The 24,737-nt window shown below is 45.4% G+C and overlaps 1 protein-coding gene across 8 annotated transcripts in view; it reads right to left on the bottom strand.

Annotated features, from left to right (window-relative positions):
- TRIO (trio Rho guanine nucleotide exchange factor) overlaps nt 1-24,737 on the bottom strand; it is a 229,759-nt gene that overhangs the window by 146,684 nt on the left and 58,338 nt on the right. For all 8 annotated transcript variants that reach the window (XM_047768042.1, XM_047768034.1, XM_047768051.1 and 5 more), the window contains 2 exons: nt 21,519-21,641; nt 9,267-9,458 (listed from right to left, as the gene is read on the bottom strand). In XM_047768042.1, the coding sequence (XP_047623998.1) occupies nt 9,267-9,458; nt 21,519-21,641 (315 nt within the window). The remainder of the gene's footprint in view (nt 1-9,266; nt 9,459-21,518; nt 21,642-24,737) is intronic.

The following is a 24,737-nucleotide window of genomic DNA, read 5'->3' on the forward strand; positions in this document are numbered from 1 at the left end:
ACGAATCCGACTAGGAACCATGAGGTTGCGGGTTCGAGCCCTGGCCTCACTCAGTGGGTTAAGGATCCAGCACTGCCATGGGCTGTGGTGTAGGTCGCAGACTTGGCTCAGATCTGGTGTTGCTATGGCTGTGATATAGGCCAGCGGCTACAGCTCCGATTAGACTCCTAGCCTGGGAACCTCCATATGCTGCAGATGCAGCCCTAAAAAGACCAAAAGAAAAGAAAAGAGAAAGAAAGAAATTGGGAAGATTAAAAATGCTCTCTTAAAAGAAGTCAAACAAGTAAACATGATGACACATACATCCATTTTCAGCTGGGCATTTTAAGACCTATAATGTCATGTTTCCTGAGCTTCTGTAGAAGTGCCTCACTTCTTGGTTACCTTAATTGAGGCTAATTTACAAACAATTAATTTTTTTTGGGGGGGGAACCAAAGCATATGGAGGTTCCCAGCCTAGGGGGTGAATCGGAGCTGTAGCTGCTGGCCTAAGCCAGAGCCACAGCAACACCAGATCCGAGCTACGTCTGTGACCTATACCACAGCTCACGGCAACACCAGATCCTTAACCCACTGAGCGAGGTCAGGGATCAAACCCACAACCTCATGGTTCCTAGTCGGATTTGTTTCCGCTGTGCCATGATGGGAACTCCTACGAACAACTAATTAAAGCAGATGTTTGTGACTCTCCATTTAGAAGTGACCCTTCAATAATAAATGATAAAATCCATAGTCAGAACAGAGGGATATATGTTCAATCCCTGTTGTAATAGTGAATTACAAATAAACATAAGATAGCATATTATTTGTTATATTTTGGTTTTTGGCCACGCCCTTAGCATACAGAAGATCCCAGGTCAGGGATCCAATTTGAGCCACAACAGTGACTTGAGCCACTACGGCGACAATCCCAGATCCTTAACCTGTTGCACCAGAAGGGAATTTTAAGATAGCATATTATTAATTCATTCATTCAATAATCTCCACTAAGGGGCCTTCTGTGTCAGATATATTAAAGTTCTCTGCACTTTTACACACTAACTTCTAATTTCTCTATTGATCTAAAATGTTTCTATACCTGAAAATATTGGGAAATAAGAAGAAACAGAAAATTCATGAATTTAAACCAATTTTAAACCATTCTCTAGGAAGATAAAGTAATGTTTTATATGTATTAATTAAAACTAAACTGAAAAAAGGATTTTCCTTTTAGGTAGTGACATCCCTCTTTCCCCAATGGCTAAACCCAAAGGTTTTACATATTTATTTGGTGAAAAAATAACAATTCGTTTATTTGCAGCTTCGGCTGGGAACAAAAGCAGTGAGTGATGTGAACAAAGCAATGTATGTCAACATGAATGGAGCCACGAGCAAAGGTTCCCTCTAACAGTCTCCTCTGCTCTGAGGATGGGGTCAGACACAGAGCCAGGGGCCTCACACCCAGAGAGGCTCTGAGCACTGCTATGAAGGTTGGAGTGAGGGGCTGGCTCTGATCAGACACAGAGTCGGGGGGCCTCACACCCAGAAAGCCTCTGGTTGCTGCTGTGAAGGTCGGAGTGAGGGGCTAACTCTGAGAAAGTGCAATGGAAATAGATTAAGCAGCTCTTACTGCTCAAAGATGAGTAAGGAAGGTGTCAGGATTCATACCTAGGTATTTACACCTCTCTGTCTTACACTGAAATCTGTATTCTGGTCAAGTAAGTTGCAATGCAAATGAGGAGGCAGCGCAGGCATACTCATTGGCAGCTACAATGGTGAGTGTGAAATTTCACTTAGTTGGTCCACAGCCCTCAGAGGTGTTATTCTCAACTCTGTGGTGAGAAAGCTGCGGTGGCAGTGCAGAGTGGCCTACCCCAGGGCACTCAGCCACTTCAGTAAGGGGATGTGTTACACTGTAATATACTTAAGTATTTTAATAAAGACTACATTTTCATAGAAAGGAAAGCATAAGTGACTAGACTTATTTTTTTGCACATTTCCAACTATGAGAAGACCTCCTATTTTTAAAAATACCACATACCACAAATGATGTGAAAACATAGTTGTTAAACCAGTGGGGAGCAACTGAATGGCCAAAGTCAAATCTAACCCCCCATCTTGCAAGGACCAATGACACAATGGATGTCTGTAGGCCATTAGCTTCCTCTTCCCTTCTCTGGTTTGTGGCTACCTGTTTGTGTGTATCCATATCAGGTAAATAAACTGAAGAAAACAAAAATTTAAGACCACATTTAGGGAGTTCCCACTGTGGCTGAGTGGGGTAAGGATCTGCACTGCTACGGCTGTGGCGTGGGTTGTAGCTGTGGCTTGATTTTGATCCCTGGCCCAGGAACTTCCATGTGCTATGGGTGTGGCCGAAAAAGAGAAAAAAAGAAAGAGTGAATTTAGAGAGTTCGTCCAAGGAACTGCATATTAAAAGTAAAAGTTATTGAGATTTGATCATATAAGGTAAACTTTACATCCTGAAATGTTGTGCATTTATCTTACTTAACCTTTCCCACTGACAAATACATCAAAGCAATCCTGGACTCCTGAGATGCTAAAAAGCTAAAGATCACTCATACATTTCAAGTGGGAGTGTAAAATGGTATAACCATTCCGGCAGTTTCTTTTAGAACAATAGGCATTTACCAAAGGACCAAGCAATCATACTCTTAGGGATTTATTCCAGAGCCATGAAAACTTAAGCATGTGCAAAAAAACCTGTACATGAAGGTCCCCAGCTTCTCGGTTTGGTAAGAGCCAGAACTTTAAATGGGAGTTCCTGTCACGGTGCAGCGGAAACAAATCCGACTAGAAACCAAGAGGTTGTGGGTTCGATCCCTGGCCTCGCTCAGTTGGTTAAGGATCTGGCATTGCCGTGAGCTGTGGTGTAGGTCGCAGATGCGGCTTGGATCTGGCATTTCTGTGGCTCTGATGTAAGCCAGCAGCTATAGCTCTGACTAGACCCCTAGCCTGGGAACCTCCCATATGCCGCGGGTGCAGCCCTAAAAGGACAAAAAGACCAAAAAAATACATAAATAAGTATTAAAAATAAAACTAAATGGTTAGAGAACCGTGATATACCCATCCCATGATGTTCTACTCAGCTATAAAGCACTGATACAGCAATAATGGGGAATTTTGCTAAGTAGAAAAAGCAATCTCAAAAAGGTACATATTGAGTAATTCCATTTACGTAACATTTTCAAAAGCATTCAGAGATGGAGAACAACAGGTCAGTGGTTGCCAGGGATCAGAGATGGGGTGGTGGTTGGGTTTGGATACAAGGAGGCACAAGGGAGCCCACTGGTGATGGGATGACCCTGGAAGCTCAAAGTCGTGGTGGTCACAGTAATACACACAGGATAAAACTACATGAAATTACGCCTGTGTACCCACATGTGCCTGTGTGTGTACACGTGCGTGCGTGCGCGCGCACGCACACACACACACACACACACACACACACACACAAACACACCATGAGTGCATGCACATCTGGGGAAACCAGAAAAAACTCTGGGGAGCATGGCAAAGTCACTTTCCTGCACTGTGCTTACAAGAGCTGTGACTGCTGGGGGATGCTGGGAGAAGAGTGCAGGGACCTCATTTTCTGTTTTTTCCCCAATTTTCTGTGATTATAAATATTTCAAAATAAAAAGTTTAAAAAAAATGAAGCTGGGAAATGTGTTTAAAAGGTATCATACATCTATAGGAATGAACAAACAAGCAACTTATTTTAGAGACCATGGACAGATGAGTCACCAGCAAAAGTAGCTGAGAAGGTCAAAATAAATGGCTTGAAAGTCAGGAACCAAATTTTAGAGACCTCTGCACAGGAGACATAGGGATCTGGAGGAATCCGATGCTCCAGAGGCTGGGATCACTCAGGCGTTCCTCCTCTGCAGAGAGGCATGCTATTCAGAACAGACACAGGCCTCCTATGGAAGGTCACGGCTAACGAGCAGGCCTGTACAGAGATTGCCAGTGACCACAAGATCCATAGAGGGGCAGCTGGTCTTCTCAAGGAGCAAAGCTACCTTGGTCAATTTCCCGAATCAGTTTAACCACCAGATGCCCAACTGGTTGTCCATTCCACAAGAAAAGAGTGAAAAGGATCTGGCCCTTTAGGCCATGGCTGGGTGGGAGGGTGCTGGATAGGTTTTCACACTCGGTGAGGATGGCAGGAGAGGCATCTGGGAAAGCTCCACACCCCAAGGAGCAGGGCTCCCACTTTCCAGTGACCCTTCAAAGACCACAGAGCAAGGCCCCATGGCTCTGTCCCTGCTCCCCAGGGAGAGCTTGGCACAGGCCTGAGAGTAAAGAAAGAGGTCTGCCTGCTTAACCACGAGGCATGAAAATGAAGCCAGGCTGGTGTGCTGGGACCGAAAATCTCCAGGTGGTTGGGAGGCCTTTATTTCTAACTTCTGAATAAAATGAAAGGTTCCTCTTCTCCCAGGCATCACCCCAAACAACAACTCATCCCAGTTCACTGTGCTGTTTGAGAAGCAGAACCAAAAGCCTTCTTTACTTAACCCAGCAAGAATCGCAGCCCGATTCAAATGGGAGTGATCTTTCCTGGGAAACCAGGGCTTCTGGGAATCAAGGGAACAAAAACCAGCTCAGGGCCACGGAATCAATTCCAGAAATACACTCTGGCTGAGAACTCAATGTCACCACCTGGTTGCCTCATATAACCCATGCATTTCAAAGGTAATTATCAATTAACTCGAGACCTAATTTTGAGAATGAAGTTGAAGAGTACGAATGGATGGAAATAATTATGCCTTTGCTATATCTGAAAATGGAACGATGTCCCTCTATCATTAAATCTCCAAATGACGTGCTAGAAATAGGCATCATTTGTTCCACAGGCTGAGTATCTGCTAAGTCTGGGAGGCAGGCTATGAAGATAAGTGAGGCATTGTGCCAGGCTTCAAGTAACTTAACCTCTACCAAGAGAAACAAATGTGTAAAATACCTATGAGATATACCAAAGCAGAAGGATGTTCTGTTGGTCACTCATCTTTGTCTTCCCTTCCTGTGTGTTACACTTGGCTTGGGAGATACTTTGGAATGAATGAGTGAAAGAGTGAAGGAAAGTAGGAATAAACAGTGGACAATGCGTTAAAAAGGAAAGGAAGACAGGTAACAAAGGCTTGATCACGGGAGAACTGCAATCAGAATCGATGTGAATAAAATGCTACAAATACTGAAGGAAAGAGAGATGAAGAGGTAGAAGACAAAATATGAGGGCAGTAACTCTCTTAAAATCAAATTTATGAAAGGCTGATCGACACTCCTTTTAAATACCACAATACTCCTTTAAAAACTTAAAAAAAAAAAAAAAAAGACAGATGATCAGTCTTCAAGTCTTCTGAAAGGAGGATAAACATCTCCTGAATTCCTTTCAGAGGGGGAAAAAAAAAATGAGGAAAGGGTCCCAGGATACTTCCAAATCTGGGTTTAAGGTGAAATTGGGGCTGATACCTCCATCAACCACCTTCTGTATTTAACCTCAAGGTATAAAACATTGTCACCTATGTTAAAAAACAGTTGACCCTTGAATAACTCCAGGATTAAGTGCACTGACCCTCGGCATGGTTGAAAATCTAGGTACCATTTAAGTCAGCCCTCCGCATCCACAGCCCCTCTGCATCCACAGATTCAACCAACTGCAGAGAGCACAGTGTTGCAGAGTTTACGACTGGAAAACATCCACGTACACGTGGACCTGCCTGGTTCAAACCCATGCTATTCAAGGGTCAACAATTTTTCCTCTTCTGTCTCTTCCCGTGTTCAAGCCCTGAATGTTCTGTGCTCTGGGGGTAAGACAGTGCAGTCCCATGTCTCCACACTGAACTGCTTGGTCTGAGGTAAGACTTACAGCCACCAACCTTCCTCCAGGTGTGACCTGAAAAGAACACCTGAGCCAATGCTGGGCAGATAACACCTTGATCTGGCACCTTGGCAAAGCTGGCTGTTCATGAGATCACCTTTGTATTACTTGCTTCTCACAGAGCCAGAAATTTACTGCAAAAAAGAGAGAGCTACACTCCATAGAAACTGAGAGATAAAACCACCGCTGGACACCTGGGAGCGAAGAAGGCTGACCTCCCTGTTGGCAGCGCCTTTGACAGTTAACTTCTAAAAAGCTTCGTACATTTGCCTAAATGAAAAAGGGCAAGCTGCTTTTCCTATCTCCCTCTGTATAATTTTAAATTGTATGGTCTGTTTGAGAAAGATTAACTTCAATAACTTAAACTGTTCAGCAATTTTTTACTCATCTGATATGTTAAAATATTTAGTGACTTGATGAAAACACATTTAATTAGCATGACTTCCTCCTCTTTGCTCTTCTGTCATTTTTAATTTTGTTTTAAAATTTGTAATGAAATTCGTTCTAAAGGAATCTGAGTTTTCTTCCAATGGCCTGTTTCTAAACGTAATGACTGGAGACACCACTCCTTCCTGCATAAAACTCTGCGAGTTTGAGGGCATTCGTGGCAAACCCTCAAGGAGAAAAGGGGAGACTGAGGAAGATTCTGGGCCTAGTCAGGGACAAATAAATCTACCGAGAAAATGCTTGGGGCTAAAAAATGAAGTTCAAGCAGAAGGCAGGGAAGACTGAGACAGTCCGCTCTGAGTGTGGCCAGTGTCCCTAAATGTCTGCCCTCCCAGTCCCCCGGCATCTGTGTGTCCTGCTGGGCACCCCTCCACCTGTCACCAAATCCCTCCCGGGCCAGGTCACTCTGGGGGCACACGTTTAAGAGGAACCAAATCATGGTAAACCTACCAGTTTCTCTGCTACTGTGATGGTCTTTCACATAAAAAGGGAAGAATGGATGCGCTGAAAATTCTCAAAAAGGAAAGGTGAACCACTTAACCTTTCAAACAAAATTAAGCTCTCCTTAGTTTACAAATTTCACATGTACAATTGGTTTCTACAGCGTTAAGTCGAGAAAACAAAATGCATTTTTCCTTTTCAGTGAATTTCCAAATCCAGTGAACAGATAGACTCTACAGTTTGCTACCTGGAATGTTTTCACTGTAAGAGCTTCTGCTTAAAAATGCTGTTGATGTTACAAAATCCAATGGTCTCTGAAGAACAGTTTTTGTAGAAGGCTTTCTTCCTAGTTTCATTTAGTACCTGCGTTTTGAGAACCGTAACAAAGGTGGAAAGGTGATGTAAGTCATAAATTCTGCTTCATGGGAAAAGCCTTTTGGGTCCTAAATGCAGCTAAATCTTCACAAATCCTGCTAAAAAATATTCCGAAGGCATGTCACACAAACATCCTATTACAAACACCTGCTTGTTCCAGACAACAGGCCTGCTGCCCTGCCGTTTCCCTTTCCCTCAGCTCAGTGTGTCAACATTGCCAGGCAGCCAGCCCTTCCTCCCTGTTCCTCCCAGGGCCACAGCGCCCCCTGCAGCCCGAATAAGGAACGCCAGCCGCCACCTACCACGCTTCCCTCCAGAAGGTCCAGGTTGCTTTCTGTCTGTCAGAACCCAATGAACACAATCTGCATTTTCACACATAATCTCTCTCTCATTTAGGGTGTAAAAAGGCATAAGAGAAAGAGAAGCCAGCATACCAATACTAATGGAAAAGAGGAGTAACACACAACTATACCAAAATGAGACAAGTGCTAGAACAGGTGCTACAAAGAAAGTTTTAGAGAGATATAGGGAGAACAGCTAACTCTGCCTGGGGAAGTGAAGGGAAGCAGTACATCCAACTGTGGACCAGACCACGTGGATGCTGTGGGATGTCAGGCTGGTGCTCCACACCCACAAAGCATCACTGATGGTTCAGAAGCAAGGGCCTGTCCTACTCAAATTTATATTCCCAGGGGCAGGGCTGCAGGAGGCTGGGAGAGAATGGACAGAGGCCAGGAGACTAGCTGCTGGTTGCGGCCTGATTGGAGCGGAGTAAAGAACTGGTGACATGTGCACCGGGCATCAGACACTGCCATGGACCAACGTCCACTTAACGTGTGTCCTTGGGAAAAACAGTTTCATTATAATCACTCTGACGTTTATTTTAGTCGTGGTGTTAGTAAAGCAGCTTTCAGTTTTAACAACCACCCAGGGCCCACCAAGCACCAGCCCCTTTGCAGAAGGGGCACAGGGTCCCAGCAGTTTGCCAAAAATGCCTTCTAAGCTATCTTCCTGGGCTCACAAAGTTTCAGAGTTGGAATTGGGGGTGGTTCACCTGGAGGCAAACTTTCATGCTACAAACGGCCGGGTCAAGGGTTGACTGACCAAGATCCTGGACCTGGCAGTGAAGTTCTTTTCCTTTAAACAAATTAATTGGCCCCTGATCTCTAAAGCCTTTAAAGAAGGCAGGCCAGGCCTAGGCCCCTCCAGTCTCACTCTTCCAGATCCTGCTTCCTAGCCTTTACCACAGCCTTCAGGAACTTAACCCCACATAACCTAAAAGGGCCCCTCATATCCAATTTATAAAGAGCTGTGAAATGGAGAATCTTTTTTCCTTAGAAATAAGAAGCAGTAAGTTGACATCCTTACTCAATTTGAAGTCCTACTGAAAACTTTAGTTTTTATCATAAAGCTTTCTATCTGAAAAGCTACATAACACTTTCTTCGACTGTAATTTTTCTAGGATTTTCACTAAGAATAACATATACATAAGGCATAATTAATACCCACCTGCTTTCCACATACCAAGTAACATGTTATTTCTTATTCTGAGGCTAGTTTATCAGCAAGAGCTTGCCTATGAAAGTAGCTTTAATATTATTAAAAGTAAGGCCATGCTGGCTTTGGTATGTTTAAGTTCAACATGTACAATGCACTTCCACGAGGATCTGAGAATAGCCACACAGCCTGATAAAAACAGAAGGTGGCTGTGACTTCAGCATGTGACAGGCTGACTGGCAGAAAGGAAGTGCCACAGCTCCAACCGCAACGTGCACGGAGCCGATTTCTGCCACATACACTGGGCGAGCCCTGTTGCTCTCCAAGGTAACGGGATCCCCTTTAACTCCTGTTTTCCCTGATCCCCTCCGGATCCACAGCTCCCCAGCCACCCCCAGCCTCACGGTCCGTCCTGGCAGATGTCACCTCTGCAATGGCACACATGCACCCAGGTGGTGAGGAAGCCGCAACAAGGCCAGTTCAGCTCCCACCAGTGCAAATGGACCACATGTCCCCGCTGGCCACCTCTGGTTCACGGTCTCACATCACAACCGTCCCCAGTCCTCCCAGGGTGTTCAAGGCCCTTCCAGCCAAGGCTCCGGCCTGGCCTCTGACGCCTCCTCACCTCTTTCACGTGGGTGTGGAAGGACACCGACATGTCCAAGAGGACCTTCCGCTGCTCCACTCGCCGTACAAAATCTTGTATCCGGTCCTCCAGCTGATGGGCAGCCTGGTAGATCTCCTCTGGGTCACACTCCCCAGTCTGAGCCAGCTGCTCTGCCGCCTCCAGTAATTTATCCGCATTGGTGTATGTGTTCTGCACGAGAGAACATTCAGAGACACAGGAGGTGAATGAAAATCAAACTGGCCAGTCTGGGAGCCGTAACTCTCGGCAACAGTCAGTGTGTGATGCCCCCAGTTATTCCTGTAAATCAAACGGAAAGATGGAATGGGAAGAGACGATTGCAGGATTCAGGACAGCATTTTCCATTCTTCTTCGAGGCTGCTAAATGTCTGAAGTGGTGATGGGGTACCCGTGGGCAGCTGCTGGCTGGCCCGTGACTCATAAAGGGCTTTCAGCTTTTTGCTGCCACGCAGCCAGGAGACGGAACTTAGCCGCAAGTGCCTGCTTCACTTTTTCTCCCAGTTTTATGACAGAGTGGAGAGTTCCAGTTTTGTGTCTTTCAGTATGATATACTGCTTTATGATAATTCCCCAAGAGCCAGTGAAAAGGTTAACGTGCAAACAAACATAAGTTGCTGTCTCTTTTCATGTGTTTCTACTTATCAGTAATTCCATGCTTATCTCTTTTCTACTCCAGGGGATATATTTTTTTTTAACAAAAAGGAAATGATAATGATAATGGTTATAAAGCAGCCAGAGTTCTAAAAAGTTGAGAATTAAGTGTAAATGAGTGTCTAATATACTCTGAAAATTACTTTTATTTTTATTTTTTGCTTTTTAGGGCTGCACTCGCAGCATAAGGAGGTTCCCAGGCTAGGAGTCGAATCAGAGCTACAGCTGCTGGCCTATGCCACAGCCACAGCAATGCCAGATCCGAGCTGCATCTGTGACCTACACCAGAGCCCACAGCAATGCTGGATCCTTAACCCACTGAGCGAGGCCAGGGATCGAACCCGCAACCTCATGATTCTTAATCAGATTTGTTTCCACTGCACCACAAAGGGAACTCCTGAAAATTACTCCATTTTAACTGTTGATAAATGAGAGGATGCAAATGGGTTCCTCAAATAAACAAGTATATCAGAGACCCAGTACTGCTGAAGGGAACCACCAGGGAGAGGCCTGCCGTCTGGGGATGGGGTGTGGATGGGACAGGCTGGAAGGCCCAGTTCAGGAAAGAACAGAACTCAGGTCTCTGAGAAGCCTCCCCCTGAGAAACAGGCTAAATCCATCCTCCATCTCCTTTCCCAGCAGTTCAGTCCCACGGCCAAGCAGGATCAGCATCTCCTGGGTGAGGCGGTGGTGGCCAGGAGTGTGGGGAGGGTGCCCCTGCAGGGAGTTTGAACCCCAAGGGGCACAGGGCACCCCTGCAGTGGGCAGCTTCCCAGGTGGAGACTGGACTTCCAGTGGCATTAATCCCAGAAGCCATACACTAAGGATAACGAGAGGCAGGTTCCTCGGTTTGGAGAAGGGAGTCACACATACGCAGAGAGGACCACCGGAGTTAACCCTGGGCCACTGGACTCGAGTTGGGGGAATAATGTGAATATGTGGTTTCAATAGACAAATGCATAAACGTGCATGTACACACTCACTCACACTCGTTCCCCTGCCCCCGATCTACCAAGAGGGCCCAGTGGTGGCCCAGGAGCAATAAGCATGCTTGCGACCCGATCCCCACTTGTAGGCCCTACCCACCTCTGAGGGAACCAGGGCTCAGGGGAAAAATGGTGGGTTCCGGGGTGGGGGATGGAGCATAATATGGGAGCCGATTTCTGCCACATACACTGGGCGAGCCCTGTTGCTCTCCAAGGTAACGGGATCCCCTTTAACTCCTTTAACAACATCTTACTGTGCCCCATGTAAGGAGAGGCCAAAAACAGTGTGGACAGGATAGGATGGAGAGGCCAGGCTGGGAAGGCGCATGCTGCCACGTGAGGGACAACCTGAGCATCGGCATAAATGGTGATGGCCACAGAGCCCAATCCGCTCAGCAGGAAACCACAAGCTCCAGCTGACACAAGTGAGGAGGGGTAGGTGACAAACAGCATCTTTATAGCACCTTCCCCCAAAGCACTTACTAATTATGAAAGGGGGACAACTCCCTCTACAAGGGAGAAATCAGGCAGACACACCTTAACCCAGAGGTCAAAGTGAACCCTGTATCAACAGGACATTAAAACTATGCCACTTGATGGGCTGGTGTGAGGAGGACATGACAGCCCTCCTGTGACACACCTGCCGAGAACCAGAGTATAATTGTGAGGAAACACCAGACAAATCCAAAGTGAGAAGCATTTTCCAAAATAACTGGCTTGGAATCTTACAAAATGTTAGGTCCCAGGAGTTAAGGAAGGACCAAGGAGCAGCTCCAGGCTGAAGGACACTAACATGTGACAACTAAACGTCACAGATGATTCCTCACTGGATCCCTTCCTGTGAAGGACATTGCAGGGTCTGAGGGCCAGTTATCTGATTTTGATGGAGGTGTCATGGTTGTACAGGAAAAGGTCCTTTTTTTTAGGAGATGCTCATTAGAGTCAACAGTTCAAGGGAAAGTAAGTTCTTTGTGCTCTAATTCCAACATGCCTGCAAGTTTAATCAATTTTAGAGCAGGTATTAACATACAGTATGATGGGCATGAGGTGATGTCAGCCACGATGACACTGACGCACACTTACAGGGCAGGTGTGCCCTGATGTCCCAAGCGTGACAACATGGTGGGGATGGAGCAGGCCACCCTGGGCAGGCAGGGGACGGGAGGTGGGGCAGCGTTGACAGGGGATTTAAAAGCGAAAACAAAGCCCAGTGATGGGGGTTGGGGGTGGGGGGGTCTGCTCTTCACCACCAGCACAGGCTGACTGCCCCCTGCTCTGCATGCGCCCCATCTTAAGTACCTACTCTGCGTTAGGTCTAGGGGCCTCCCCACACAGGGCCATCCAACCCAAACCACAGCCCCGTTAACACATCAGGAGCCTGAAGCAAGGAGGGCTGTCATCAGCCTCAGTGGACAAGGCCAGCAGGCGATGAAGCAGGACTCCCCAAGGTCTGACTCTGGACCTGGGCTTACAAGCGCCCAGGGTGTTGTTGCTCAGCATGTGGGTCCCCACAGCAGAGTCTGTGCAGCCCTGCTTCTCACACTGCAAGGCTGACAGTCACCTCCCTCTCCCTGTCAACCTGAAAAACCATCTTCTGAGGACTTTTCGGTACTACCCAAGTCTCATGAGAATGGCCTCAATTCTACTAACGAAGGGCCTTTCAGAACTCTTTCTAGAAATGATGGGAGGGACGTCAAAGAATCCCTTAAGACTAACATGGCCGGACTCAGGAAAGTGCTATGTGTACACTTTCCATCTTCTTTGGAATCAATTATGTGAAATAATTTGAAAAGCACAGTCAGTTCTCAATCTACTGCAGAACCTGAAAACACAGTTAAAAAACACAGTTTAAGTCTATATATGTTCGTTGTGACCCATCCGGCACCTAAGTGATAACTTAGCAGAGACACTGAACTGCCCACTTCAAGAGCTCTAGAACAACACAATCAGATTGCACAAATGTCCACTCCCTATCCTGTGCAGCCCCAGTATCTACATCCCCTGTGGGGCAGTCTGGCAACCTGCCAGCAGTGACAGTGACAAGAAGCCCTCCACGCAGACTGGCAAATCCCCACCGAGACTCTGAGTGATGAGACTGAAAGACTCTCACGTCTGGGGCCTGAGCCTAAGCCCTGTCCTGCTGCCACCTCGGGGACCGCAGCCTCAGGCTGCAGCCAATTACCCCTCCTTGTGGATGAATGAGGGAGGAGCTTAAACTACCGATGAGAATCACAACAGCGCAGCAGTGAGAGCGGAAGAGTGAAGATGCCATCAACAACAGGAACAAAAATAACAATGACCAGGAGTTTCTGTCGTGGCACAGCAGAAACGAATCTGACTAAGAACCATGAGGTTGCGGGTTCGAACCCTGGCCTTGCTCAGTGGGTTAAGAATCCCGTTTTGCTGTGAGCTGTGGTGTAGGTTGCAGATGTTGCTGTAGCTCTGGCGTAGGCCGGTGGCAACAGCTCCGATTAGACCCCTAGCCTGGGAACCTTCACATGCCACGGGTGCGGCCCTAAAAAGACAAAAACAAAAAACAAAAAAAACCCCACAAACAAACAAAAAAAACCAATGACCAGAAAGTGTCAGAGCCCAGGGGGCCTAAGGGGGCATCACGACTAAATGCCACATGATCCTGGATGGGACTCTGGAACAGGGAGAAACTAAAGAGATCTCCACAAAGTATGGGCTTCAGTTAGTCAGTATTATGTCATTAATCCTAACAATACAGGTTCAAAATTATATTCACATAATACTATGTAATATTGATATCAGATCAATATTAGTTCATTAATATCACAAGTTATCCTATTAATGAAGGATGTTACTAATAGGGGAAACTGGGCACAGGTATGAAACCCCCGCTATCATCTTCACCATTCTTCTGTAAATCCAAAATTTGTCTAAAAACTTCTTAAAAATATATGTGTATATATGTACACACAGATTTTTTAAAAACAGCCCCCAGCTAGGGACCGGTTTCTGAGCATGTTCCCCGGAGGCGTCCCCAAGTCCTCCCCTCCTAGAGTGGGGCCCAGAGATAGCCCTCGTGGCTGTGGCTTGGGGCCGCTGTCAGCATCCACGTTCCTGCCATACAGGTTCTGCACACATGTGCCCACTAAGGCTCTCTATTCAGCAGAGGCTGCACTGGAAGTAACACGTCTGGGACAGTGGCTCTAGGGAACACAGGCTTCCCTCCCCCAGAGCTATGCCCAGCAGCTCCGAGCAGAGCATCATGGGACCTCAGTGTGGGTGGAGCAGGCAGAGTACCAGGCTTTAGGCTGCACACATACATTTTTAAGAGCAGAATCCGGTTTTCTCAACAACTGTCACTACAGCCATGAAGTTGCTTACTTCTCGTCTTTGGTAAGTGGATCTGCAGGTGACAGTGCTTCCCAACAGCTAACTAAGCATTACACTTCTGAAAGCTTTCTACCTCTTTGCCAGCAGGTAAAGACACTAAGTCAATGTCCCAAAGTAAGAATTGCATTTCTGAATTTCGTGAGACACTGACTGCATTTGCTTTGTCTCACTTCTCATTTTATGCTCGAGGACAACAAGCCAGTACGAAGGGCCTGGTGGCTTCCCCTTGGCACAGCAGTAGGAGCTGGGGGAGTCAGGGTCAGTGGGGCCTCTCTGAAACCCAAGGCCAAAGCCTCCCCATGTGCAGAACCTGCCCTGGCTCCTTTTGCCAAGGACAAAATTGACTGCGTGTGTTCATAAGCAGACTGATGAGGGAGGACCTGTTCTGTGCCCACAGCGGCCCTGTGACCAGGACACCGGGACACAGAGGGGAAGGAACCCGCCCACCAGTCAGGAGAGCCTTAGCCACGGGTCCTCTCAGAAGGGCAAACTGAGTCACAGACTCTGAGACTTAAAGTGGGGAGGGGGTGTTTGGTAAAGGAGTTACAGGAGACCACCAGCCCCCTCTCCCTCCCGAGGGTTCTCCCCTGCACAGGGTTCCTGGTCTGTGCAGTGAGGTACTGATCTCTGCAGTGATGATGAAGGAGACACTCCAGGGTAGGCCAGGGTGGGAGCCCAAAGAGTTTCCTCTTTTTCTTGAGAAGTAAATTAAAACTTCATAATAGCTAGGACTCAAAAACCACGAGAGCCTCTCAGAAGAGGATCAGACCTTCCTCTCCTACAATCCATAGCAGCTACAGCCTGGGTCTTACCCAAGACGGTCAGAGGCTGTATTCAGAACCTGGTTAAAAAAAAGACAGGGTTTCCTGATCTCAGAAAAGACAAGAAAGGAGGAGAACCCATGTCAGGCCTGAATTTTGAGCACACTGCAAGAGCCCACGTGCTGTGCTCAGGGCATCCTCCTCGCAAAAGATAAATGAGTTCAGGAGCGATGCCAGGGGTTAGAGAACCAGCCTGCTTAGCTTTTGAAAATCTAGAATGAGCGTGTAAGGTCTGCTTTCCTGAAAATCACACTTTTTTGTACTGGAAGACAAGATAATTACATGGCACGTATGAAAAGTTGCTGACAGAAATGGCTTCCTGGAGAACAACTTTGTGACAGGTTATGTCTCTAGAAAATGATCTGAATCCCAAAGGACCAGCTGACAGGAGAGCAGGCCCCCCTGGGAGGATGCTACGTCAGAGAAGTACTGCTCACATGAAAGAAATCTGTGCTCTCGAAACCAGCGTCTTCTTTGAACCAGAGTTTTCTTGGTTTTACTGGCTGCTGTATTCGGTGCTTTTTAAATCTACAAAGGAACATTAACTTGGATAACTACTTAGAAGGTAAAAGAGGAGACAACTGTCAAAGACCATCTTTCTTCCCCACAATCATTTGCAAAAAGTTTCATGTGCAAAGCATTTTTAACTTCTTTTTTAAAACTTCTGCATGAACATCCAATGTGGCGGCAACTGTCATGTCCCAGAAACTCACTAGCAAAGATTCATTCAATAGGATTCATCTACTCACAATCAGTGTACAACATAAAGAAGGAACGGATCTTTAGAGTAGCCTCAAGGATGTTCTCGGCTCTGCCAAACCGTGTGCAAAAATGGTCCAATGCTTCCTAATGTGGCTGCAGCAGGGTCTGAAACAGCCCAAGACACCCCCCTCCCCCGCAGTGAAGTTGGGGGGGGGGGCTGCAGAAGTCGCATTAGCTCCACGACATGCTGCCACCAAGTAAACACGAGGCTCTTTTCCGGTTCCTCCTTCTCAGAACACTACAACTGTTACAGAATAACCTATACTTAGTATGTTTTAAATGAATTCAACCGTCCGACTTTCACCACTTCCTTTTTGAATCTCTGTTAATTACTTCATCCTGCCACTTTTGAAGAAGTTGACTTTAAGAAAAATTCATTACATCAATTCAAAATCTCAAAACTGGACACAATTTAGAATTCATTTTACAAAGGATCCTTTAAAATACAACCCCAAGACACACACTAAACCACCTTCAACTTCACTGTGAAAAGGAAATCTTTTCCCCCTAAACCCAAAATCTGTTTGACCTTTGTATGTTTCAGAAAATGAGATAAGCCTCTTTATTAAGTACTAAAGACACCTCCGTTCCCATTTTTCAGTGCCTCCAAAGGCCATTCTGTCCAAAAAAATACATAAAGCTAAAATATGACCTTTGCTCTCCCTCCACCCTAAGACTTGTATTTACTTTGGGCGGAAAGCAGTCAGAGACAGGAGGGTGGAGAAGGAAAGCTGTGGAAAGCATTCACTCCACACCCCCTGCACTTCAGCAGACCGATGTCATCTTCTTCTCTGGGAAGAGCTTGAGAGCTTTCCACAAATGAAGCTATGAACACAAAGTGTAATTTGGCTCGATAGCCAGGCCGCTGTTTGTCTAGATCATATCTATTGCAAGTGGTCTTAGCAAAGCCTAGTGCCTTCCAGAGCCACCTCACAGCCTGGAGCGCTCTATTAAATAGGGTGGGGAGCTACCAATAAGAGTCCACGCTCTCTCTTCAGGTCCTATGGGCCCCTCCTGACCCAACTGTGTTTAACTGTCCCTATTCTGTAGGGCAGTCCCTCTGTGACCGCCTGGGGGACTCTGCAACAGAGGGAACTCAGAACTGGCCAGAAGTGGTCCAGTGATGCTCACATCCCCCTGCCCATGGCTGCATGCCTGGATTCCAGAGCTCCGTCTCCAACCACTCAACACACACAAGGTGGACATCACGTGTGTGTGGACAGAAAGGATCAGAGACTTTCACTGTGCAGCAAGGGGGGGTGGGGGTTATATGCATGGATGGCTGGCCCCAGGTCACAGTCAAGGATGACAGACTGCTGAGTGCTGGCTCTGGGCAAAAGCATCATGCTGCCTGCCCACTGGTTGGAGTTTTATCAGCCACAGTCACATAAAGCTGGACTGCGAGTCACAGGGGTGTTGGGGAGGCAGAGCAAAGTGGCACAACATTCTTTCAAAACCAACTGGTATCTAAAAAATAGAGCAGAATTAAGCGCCATTCTTCAAGAGAGGGGAGAGTATGTAAATATTTCATGCCTGAAGCAAAGAACTAAGAGTAGAGAAGCTGGAGATGCTAGGAAAAGAGGCCAGAACTAAAGGGCCAGGTCCTGGCAGTGGGGCTGGTGGCAGGGGTGGGGTGGTAGAGCAGAAACCAGAGATGAGGGCGCTGCCAGGTTCAAGGTGAAGAGCTTGCTTGGGGTCTGTCCCTGCCACCCCCACCTCATGGCGTGTTTGCAAAGAAGAGAGGCCGGCAGAGAGGAGAGGCTGGGTGTCTGCTCGGGGCTCCCAGGCCCTGGCCGGTTGGGCCCTCACTCCAGCCTTGTAGGCCAGGTAGCCGCGCTGCTCAGCAGACCCATCTGCCCTACCCCAGGCCTGCCTCTAACCACCTCTTCTTTCTTCATCACCAAACTGGATTCTAATTTCCGGCTCTTGGTTTTACACAGTGGGAAATGCCCGGCCCTCTGACAGGTAGCCACACCTCATCGGGAGCTCTAGGCCTGGCCTACTGCCCCCCACCCCCAGTGCTTGGCAGAATGTATGGCACACGATCGGTGATTATATGAAAACTAGAGGGAGAGAAACTGGATACAGATGTTTGCAAAGTGAACAAGAGATGTTTTTTTATGCATGGCTCAGATTTGGGCTTAAGGACTTTCAACTTAAAGGAAAGCAGATCAAGTACCCCTTAGAATCCCAGGAGCAATGCACAAAAGATGACAAGAAAGGAGTGAAACCCAGCTGGGGAGAGGCGGGAACAGATGAGTCCCTCCCTTTCTCTGAACCAGGAGTAAAAGGTGCTGCTTCAACCCCTGGCTCACCCCAGAAACCTCAAGGCAGAAATATTCTCACCGAAGACAGTGTCTGATTCTTGCTGCCCCATGGGCCCCTGTGTTGACAGCTCTGACGGTCACCTAGGATTTGAGGAAGTGGAATTTACCAGGAAAAGACAACAAGGCTGGCCACGGAAGAGGCTTCCCTAACTGAGAACAGAAGGAACCATGGAAACTGGAGGAGGGGATCCACGGGGCGCTGCACATGAGGACGCTCAGCAGACCAGGCCTCCACACTGCACAGGCTCAGGGAGGTGAGAGGCAAGCATCAGGGGGTTGAGACCAAGGTCACGGATGAAGAGACTACTTGGGGCGGGAGCCCCACTTTGGGGCTTAGCTGTTTTGTTGTCAGGCCTCTTAGATTCTTTGGTGCCCAGTCTTCACTCAGAGGATCCAAACTCCACACCCATCCTCAAACTACAGGGCTATAGAGATACCTTATCTTATAGAAAAATTAAAGGGAGATACGAGCACATTTTCCACATTTCTTCTGCTACAAGAGGAAGGCAAAATATTTTCCAGCAAGTGTAAGTAGGGCGATCACATGTAACATAAAAAGAAAAACCCAGAGACATACCCTGGGTTCAGCAAGGCTACTAAATACATCACCTCTTCCACAGCAGGGAGGCCGGGCTGTCACTTTTACTTTACATATGAAGACTGGGAAATGGGTAACTTTTTAAAGGCATTTTCACTGAACAGGACTGAAGTACGGTTTGCTTTCTTATCTCATGATGCTGTCTCACATCAGTTCCCTTCTGAACCCAGTGGACAGCTGAACCCTCTATTGTGTAAAACCCACGGACAGACATTGCTGAGGTTTATTCCTGCTTATTTTTATGTTACAGATTTTGAGACTTAACTGCTAGATGTATGCTGATCCGCTCCCTTTTATAACTGAAGGCTCGCTTTACTTTGAATAATGTTTTTATTTATGCCTTCAAGTCTATTTGCTTAATACCAATATTCCTAGATCAGTTTTCACTTGGTTAATATGTGCCCAGTGAATCCTCCTCTAATACTTTATATACTTTCCAACTTTTTGGGTATTTATGTTTTAGGTGTGGCCTTTGAAAACAATACACAGCATGATTTTTTTTTTTTAATATTCAAGCAGACAATCTTTCGCTTAACAAGTATAATCTATTTTGCATTTACTGTAATTGCTGCTCTTTAGGGAAAAATTACTTACTATATCTTGTTTTGTGATTCCTAACATGATTTTTGTTGTTCTCCTTCTTTTTGCTTCCCTTAGACTTACTTCCATGAATTTGTATTTAACTGATTTTCTGCATTCCTGTTCCCTTTATACTTATGGGAAGCAGTGTTTTCTATCCCTGTATTTTTAGTGGTCATTCAGAAATACTAACATGCACACCTGAGTTTACAAATCTAAGACGAACAACACCTCTTTCCATCCTCCTCAGGCCACCTCTCCACCTCCTCTGTTCAAGAGCACTGCTACTTCTCTCTGTCAAGTCTTTAACTACCCCCCACTCAAATACACTGCCTTTGCCTAAATAGTCAGTCCTTTGATGTACAAACAGATTTACCAATTTCTATGCTCATTATGGATCCCAGACTTCTCATCCTTTCTTTTCATTCACTTCACTCATTCTACAAATATTGGTGGACGCTCAGCTGCACCACATCAGCCTCGTTGTAAGGACTAGTGACAGAGAAGCAAACAAAACAAAGTCCCTGCACTGGTGGATCTTAAACCATGGTTTACTCTGACTAAACTACCCACCTCAGTTGTTCTGTAAGTATTAGAATGGTAAACCCTTTCAGTCTTGGTCTACATTTCAGCCTCACTGTTGAATGGTAGCTCCACTGGGTATAGAATTCTGGGTTCAGAGTAACTTTCCCTCAGGACTCCATCCCACTGTCTTCTAGAATTTGTGGTTACTGGTGTGAAGTCAGCTGTCTTTCTAGGAGTCATCCTCGCAGCTGTCATTTTATCATTTCCCTCTTCTCGATGTTAAGACTTTGATGTTTCTCAGTTATACTATAATGTGTCTCAGTTTGCAACCATTCTACAACTTCTTTTTAAAACAACTTTTGGGAGTTCCCGTTGTAGCTCAGCAGGTTATGAACCCAACAAGTATCCATGAGGATGCAGGTTCGGTCCCTGGCCTCGCTCAGTGGGTTAAGGATCTAGCATTGTTGCAAGCTGCAGTGGAGGTTGCAGATGTGGCTCAGATCTGGCATGGCTGTGGCTGTGGTGTAGGCCGGCAGCTGCAGCTCTGATTAGACCCCTAGCCTGGGAAGTTCCATGTGCCGCAGGTGCAGCCTTTAAAAGCAAAAAAATAAAAAAATTTTAACAAAAAATAAAAAGTAAAACAACTTTTACCCTAGCTCCTACAGTACCATGTTTATATATCATGTTATAAAAATAATTATAAATATACTTCTCTTTAATATTATAGATGATATTACACATGATAAAATATGATATCATATTTCATCCCACCTTTATTTATCTTTTTTTTTAAATACAAAACAAATGAAAGGCACATTCACCACACAATAGCGAGCTGTGGAAAAGACCTGGGCCGGCTACCTTACATCATGTCATTATACACCTTGCTTCCTCTCAAGCAGCCCTCAATGTGCCTACTTTTCAGATAAGAAAGTTAACCTCAGAAAGGTGAAGAGACTTTTCCAAAGCCACAGAGCTGGTGAGCTTGAATCAACAAACTCCACAAATCCCAGGCTCTGAACATACCATATCCCCTGCCTCCTGTTTCTGACGCACATATACTGAAAGAAACAGAAAAGGGACAAGAAATGCTGGCCCATCATCACAGAAATGCAAGTAGGACTGTTATTCTCTGATTATGAATTGGAATTTCACAAACTCGTCAACAGACCCTGGAACAATAAACATGGCAAAAACATCCAAGACATCTTTCTTTTTTTTTTCTTTTTATGGCCGTACCTGTGGCATATGGAAGTCCCCAGGCTAGGGGTTGAATGAGCTACAACTGCCAGCCTACACCACAGCCCGCGGCCAGATCCTGACTGGGGCCAGGGATCGAACTGAATCCTCAGGGACACTGTGTTGGGTTCTCAACCCACTGAGCTACAATAGGAACTCCAAAGACATTTTTCTGTTTTAAGAACATTATATTTTACAAAAGGATCACCTGACTAAATCATCTTTCTGCCCAGGCAATGACAACTTCACTCTGAAATCTGGGCATCATCTCTGAGTCGCCTTCAAACACGCCTTGCTAATGTTAACTCGGCTCAGATGGGGTTAAAACTAATTCAAAGTTTAGGCATTTGCGGGAGGAAACAGTGAAAGCCATTGTTTTACCTGTGCTACCTCTTCAAAATCTTCATGACGTTTCTGCAAAGCTCTGGCCCGATGGAGAGACTTTCCCACACCTGTATGTTTGCTCAGAAATGCTTCTCCGTGGTTCTCAATCCAGTCCAGCACCTGTAATGAAATACAGATACAGATGCCATAAAAACAATGCCTGCTTTATTCAGTGTGTTAGGCCATCCTCTGAAGATACATCTATTATCAAAACTCTGTAAGAACAAGAAGCACAGGAGAAAAGGAAGTTGGGAGCAATGGGACATTAATCTAACATGTTGAAATTAAAACAAATTACATCTTCCGTCAGCTTTCCCACCATGATTTTAAGCTCTTACTTTAAAAGTGCAAATCTATCCATGTATAAACCTTGCATGAAATCATAATTAAATCTCACCTCACTTTAGGCATGACTGGGCCACCAAAACTGCCTGGTTTTGCATAAGACAGAGGCTACTAAGCCACAGAGGACTGGGTTAATTCAACACCATTATAAGGCTCAAAACTTCACAGCAGGCAATTCAAGTTTAACTACAGAGTTAATGTTTTTCTCCTCTTGAGAAGACTCAAAACATTTAAGTAAAACCCAAGAAAACAAAACACTTAAATGCCTCTGTCTTAGTCTTTGAAGATAATTTATTCTATAAACTAAGCTGTTGTAAAAGCTAAGCATTGCATGAACTTAATTACTTGAAAGTTCTTAGTTGAAATTCACACTAAAGAAAAGGAGTAAAAGTAAAGCAGGGAAACCCAATGCTCTTATTTATTGGGGGGGGGAGATGCCACACGCATGGCATGTGGAAGTTCCCAGGACCGGGGATCGAACCCATACCAGGGCATCAACCCAGGTTGCTTCGGTGACAACAAGGATCCTTAACCCACTACATCACAAGAGAACTCCAATCCAATGTTTTCATGTTCGCAGTTGGGACTGAGTAGTTCACTGACTACTGTACTTGAAAAATTGCAAAACACTATCAAACAAAAGATTTACACTACATCGAACACACACTTTGTCTCTTTGTGATGGAGACGGGATAACTAGCAAAAAACTAAGTCAGTAATGTCTTTAGCTAAAAACTAAAAGGTATTATTATCTAAATATCTGAAGACATTTGTTAATGTGCTGCAAAACTACTGAAGGCCACCTCGAGGTTACAGCAAGGTTATAGCTTATAACCATGGTAACTAAGCTCAGAGATCAAAATGATTTTGAACTATAGAACTAAGTAAGGCTGCACAGCTAGGACAGTGTCCAGACAGCTAGGAAGTGGACCAGACACGCTGCTCCACTAACAGCAAAATGAAAGAGGCAGTAGGGTTGGGGGGTGTAACTTACAGCATAAGGTGTATAGTCAATAATATTGTGATAACTCTGTTTGAGGAGAGGTGGATACTAAATTTATCATGGTAATCATTTCATAATGTATGCAAATGTTGAATCACAACACAGTACACCTGACACTCACCTAGTATTGCATGCCAACTCTATTTCAATTAAAAAATAAATAAACGGGGCCTTCATTTGAGGTTCGTTGCTATAAAAAGAATCCCTCGCCCTTTGTCCCCTGCACTGTAGAGAGATCAGCTGTGCTGACAGATAGCAAGAGGCAACTGTTAAAGCCAGAGCCTGCCATCCAGGGACAAGTGGATTTGTCCTTCTCTGCTCCAAATCAGTGATCTTTCTGGTCTGACTGAAGGACCTCTCTGCATAGCGCTGAGCAAAGGCAGTAGTTCATGTAAATAAAAAGGCTTGCGAACCTGAAAAAACCTCCAGTGGTCCTTGCAGAATGAGCAGAAGTGTGCAAGTATGTGTGTGTGTGAGCACGCCCACGTGAGGGCGGGGTACGGAGGTCAAGCCTTGCAGTGAGGGCTCAGGCTAAAGGTGTAAGTTTACCTTGTTACTAGAGTCCACATCTGAACTTCTCTGTCAACACCACCATTCGGCTAGTCAGCAGGGTCGCACTGTCAGAGTAACTTCTACTGGATCTCTTCGTATTCCATCCATCAACCCAGCCTCCATCCTCCTGAAAGCTCCCTGTTTACCCTTTATGTTAGCCTCCCTGCACCACAGACATAGGCTATCCTTTCTGAGATGCAGCTTCGTAGCTGCTCAGTGGGGACTGGAACGCTGGGAGCTGTCAATTACATCTATATCTAGCACCTCAACATCCCGTGTGGCAAGAACATAGCACACATGCCATCGCACCCATTAACTGGAACGTGGCACTTTCCATCTAATGTTAAGCTCTTTGCAATGAGTATGCCATTGCGTTTTAAATAGCACACTTAGTACTTTTCTTCCTTGAGATCAAAAAGAGAGAAAGAGCATTCAGTATGACCAGTAGTCAGTACTGCCACATGCACCACCTGACTTCTAGCTGCTGACTTGTTGGTATGACAGTCTCTCAGTACATATTATAAAATGCAGGTCCCATTTCACTCCTAAAGAAATGCCCAATGGCAACTTCAAAATATCTCAACTTAAAGAACAGATACAATTATTGGAATGTGCCTCTGGGCATGAGGCCAGTACCAGGCAGAAGACAAAGATCAACTATATTAAGACTGAAAAGAGATCAGAGATAAACAAGTGCACTCATGCTCTGTCCATGTCAGATCTGCAGAAAGGGCTAGGAGACTTTTTTTTTAGTCTACGCCTATAGTAGGTTTTGTATATTCCTCAAAAGTACTGTAAAAAGAAAAATCAAGGTTTGGTAAACAGCAAACCTGATGATTACTGATCACTCAATACAGACTTGAAATATGGGCACAATTTCTGAAAGAAACACTATTTGTAGAAAGTGCTACAGGAAGCAAAATACAGCCTTCTTTAAAAAATAAAAATTTGTTTTTTAAGCAAAAGAAAAATGTTTCAGGAAGCATACATTGGAAATAATAGCTATTATGAACCAACCACTCAGGATTACAAATGGATTACAATTTTTCTTTTATTAGATGTTCCTTTAGACAGAATTATAAATACCAGGTGAAATTATATTTCCTACAAACATGAAAGTAATTCAAGGAACAATGTACAAATTCCACGCACTTTTTAAAAACAGTAGCAGACAATTATAAAATCTAGCTCATATTCAAAACCAAACTTCCCCTTAAGGCTTTTGCTTCTCTTAAGTCTGAGAACATTTCCCAGATGGCCAAAGAATCCTGAATAATGGACTAGACATGTCCAAGGAGCATTTGGAAGACAAGCTT

The sequence above is a fragment of the Phacochoerus africanus genome, chromosome 1 (genome assembly GCF_016906955.1).
Source record: "Phacochoerus africanus isolate WHEZ1 chromosome 1, ROS_Pafr_v1, whole genome shotgun sequence".
Classification (NCBI taxonomy): Eukaryota; Metazoa; Chordata; class Mammalia; order Artiodactyla; family Suidae; genus Phacochoerus; species Phacochoerus africanus.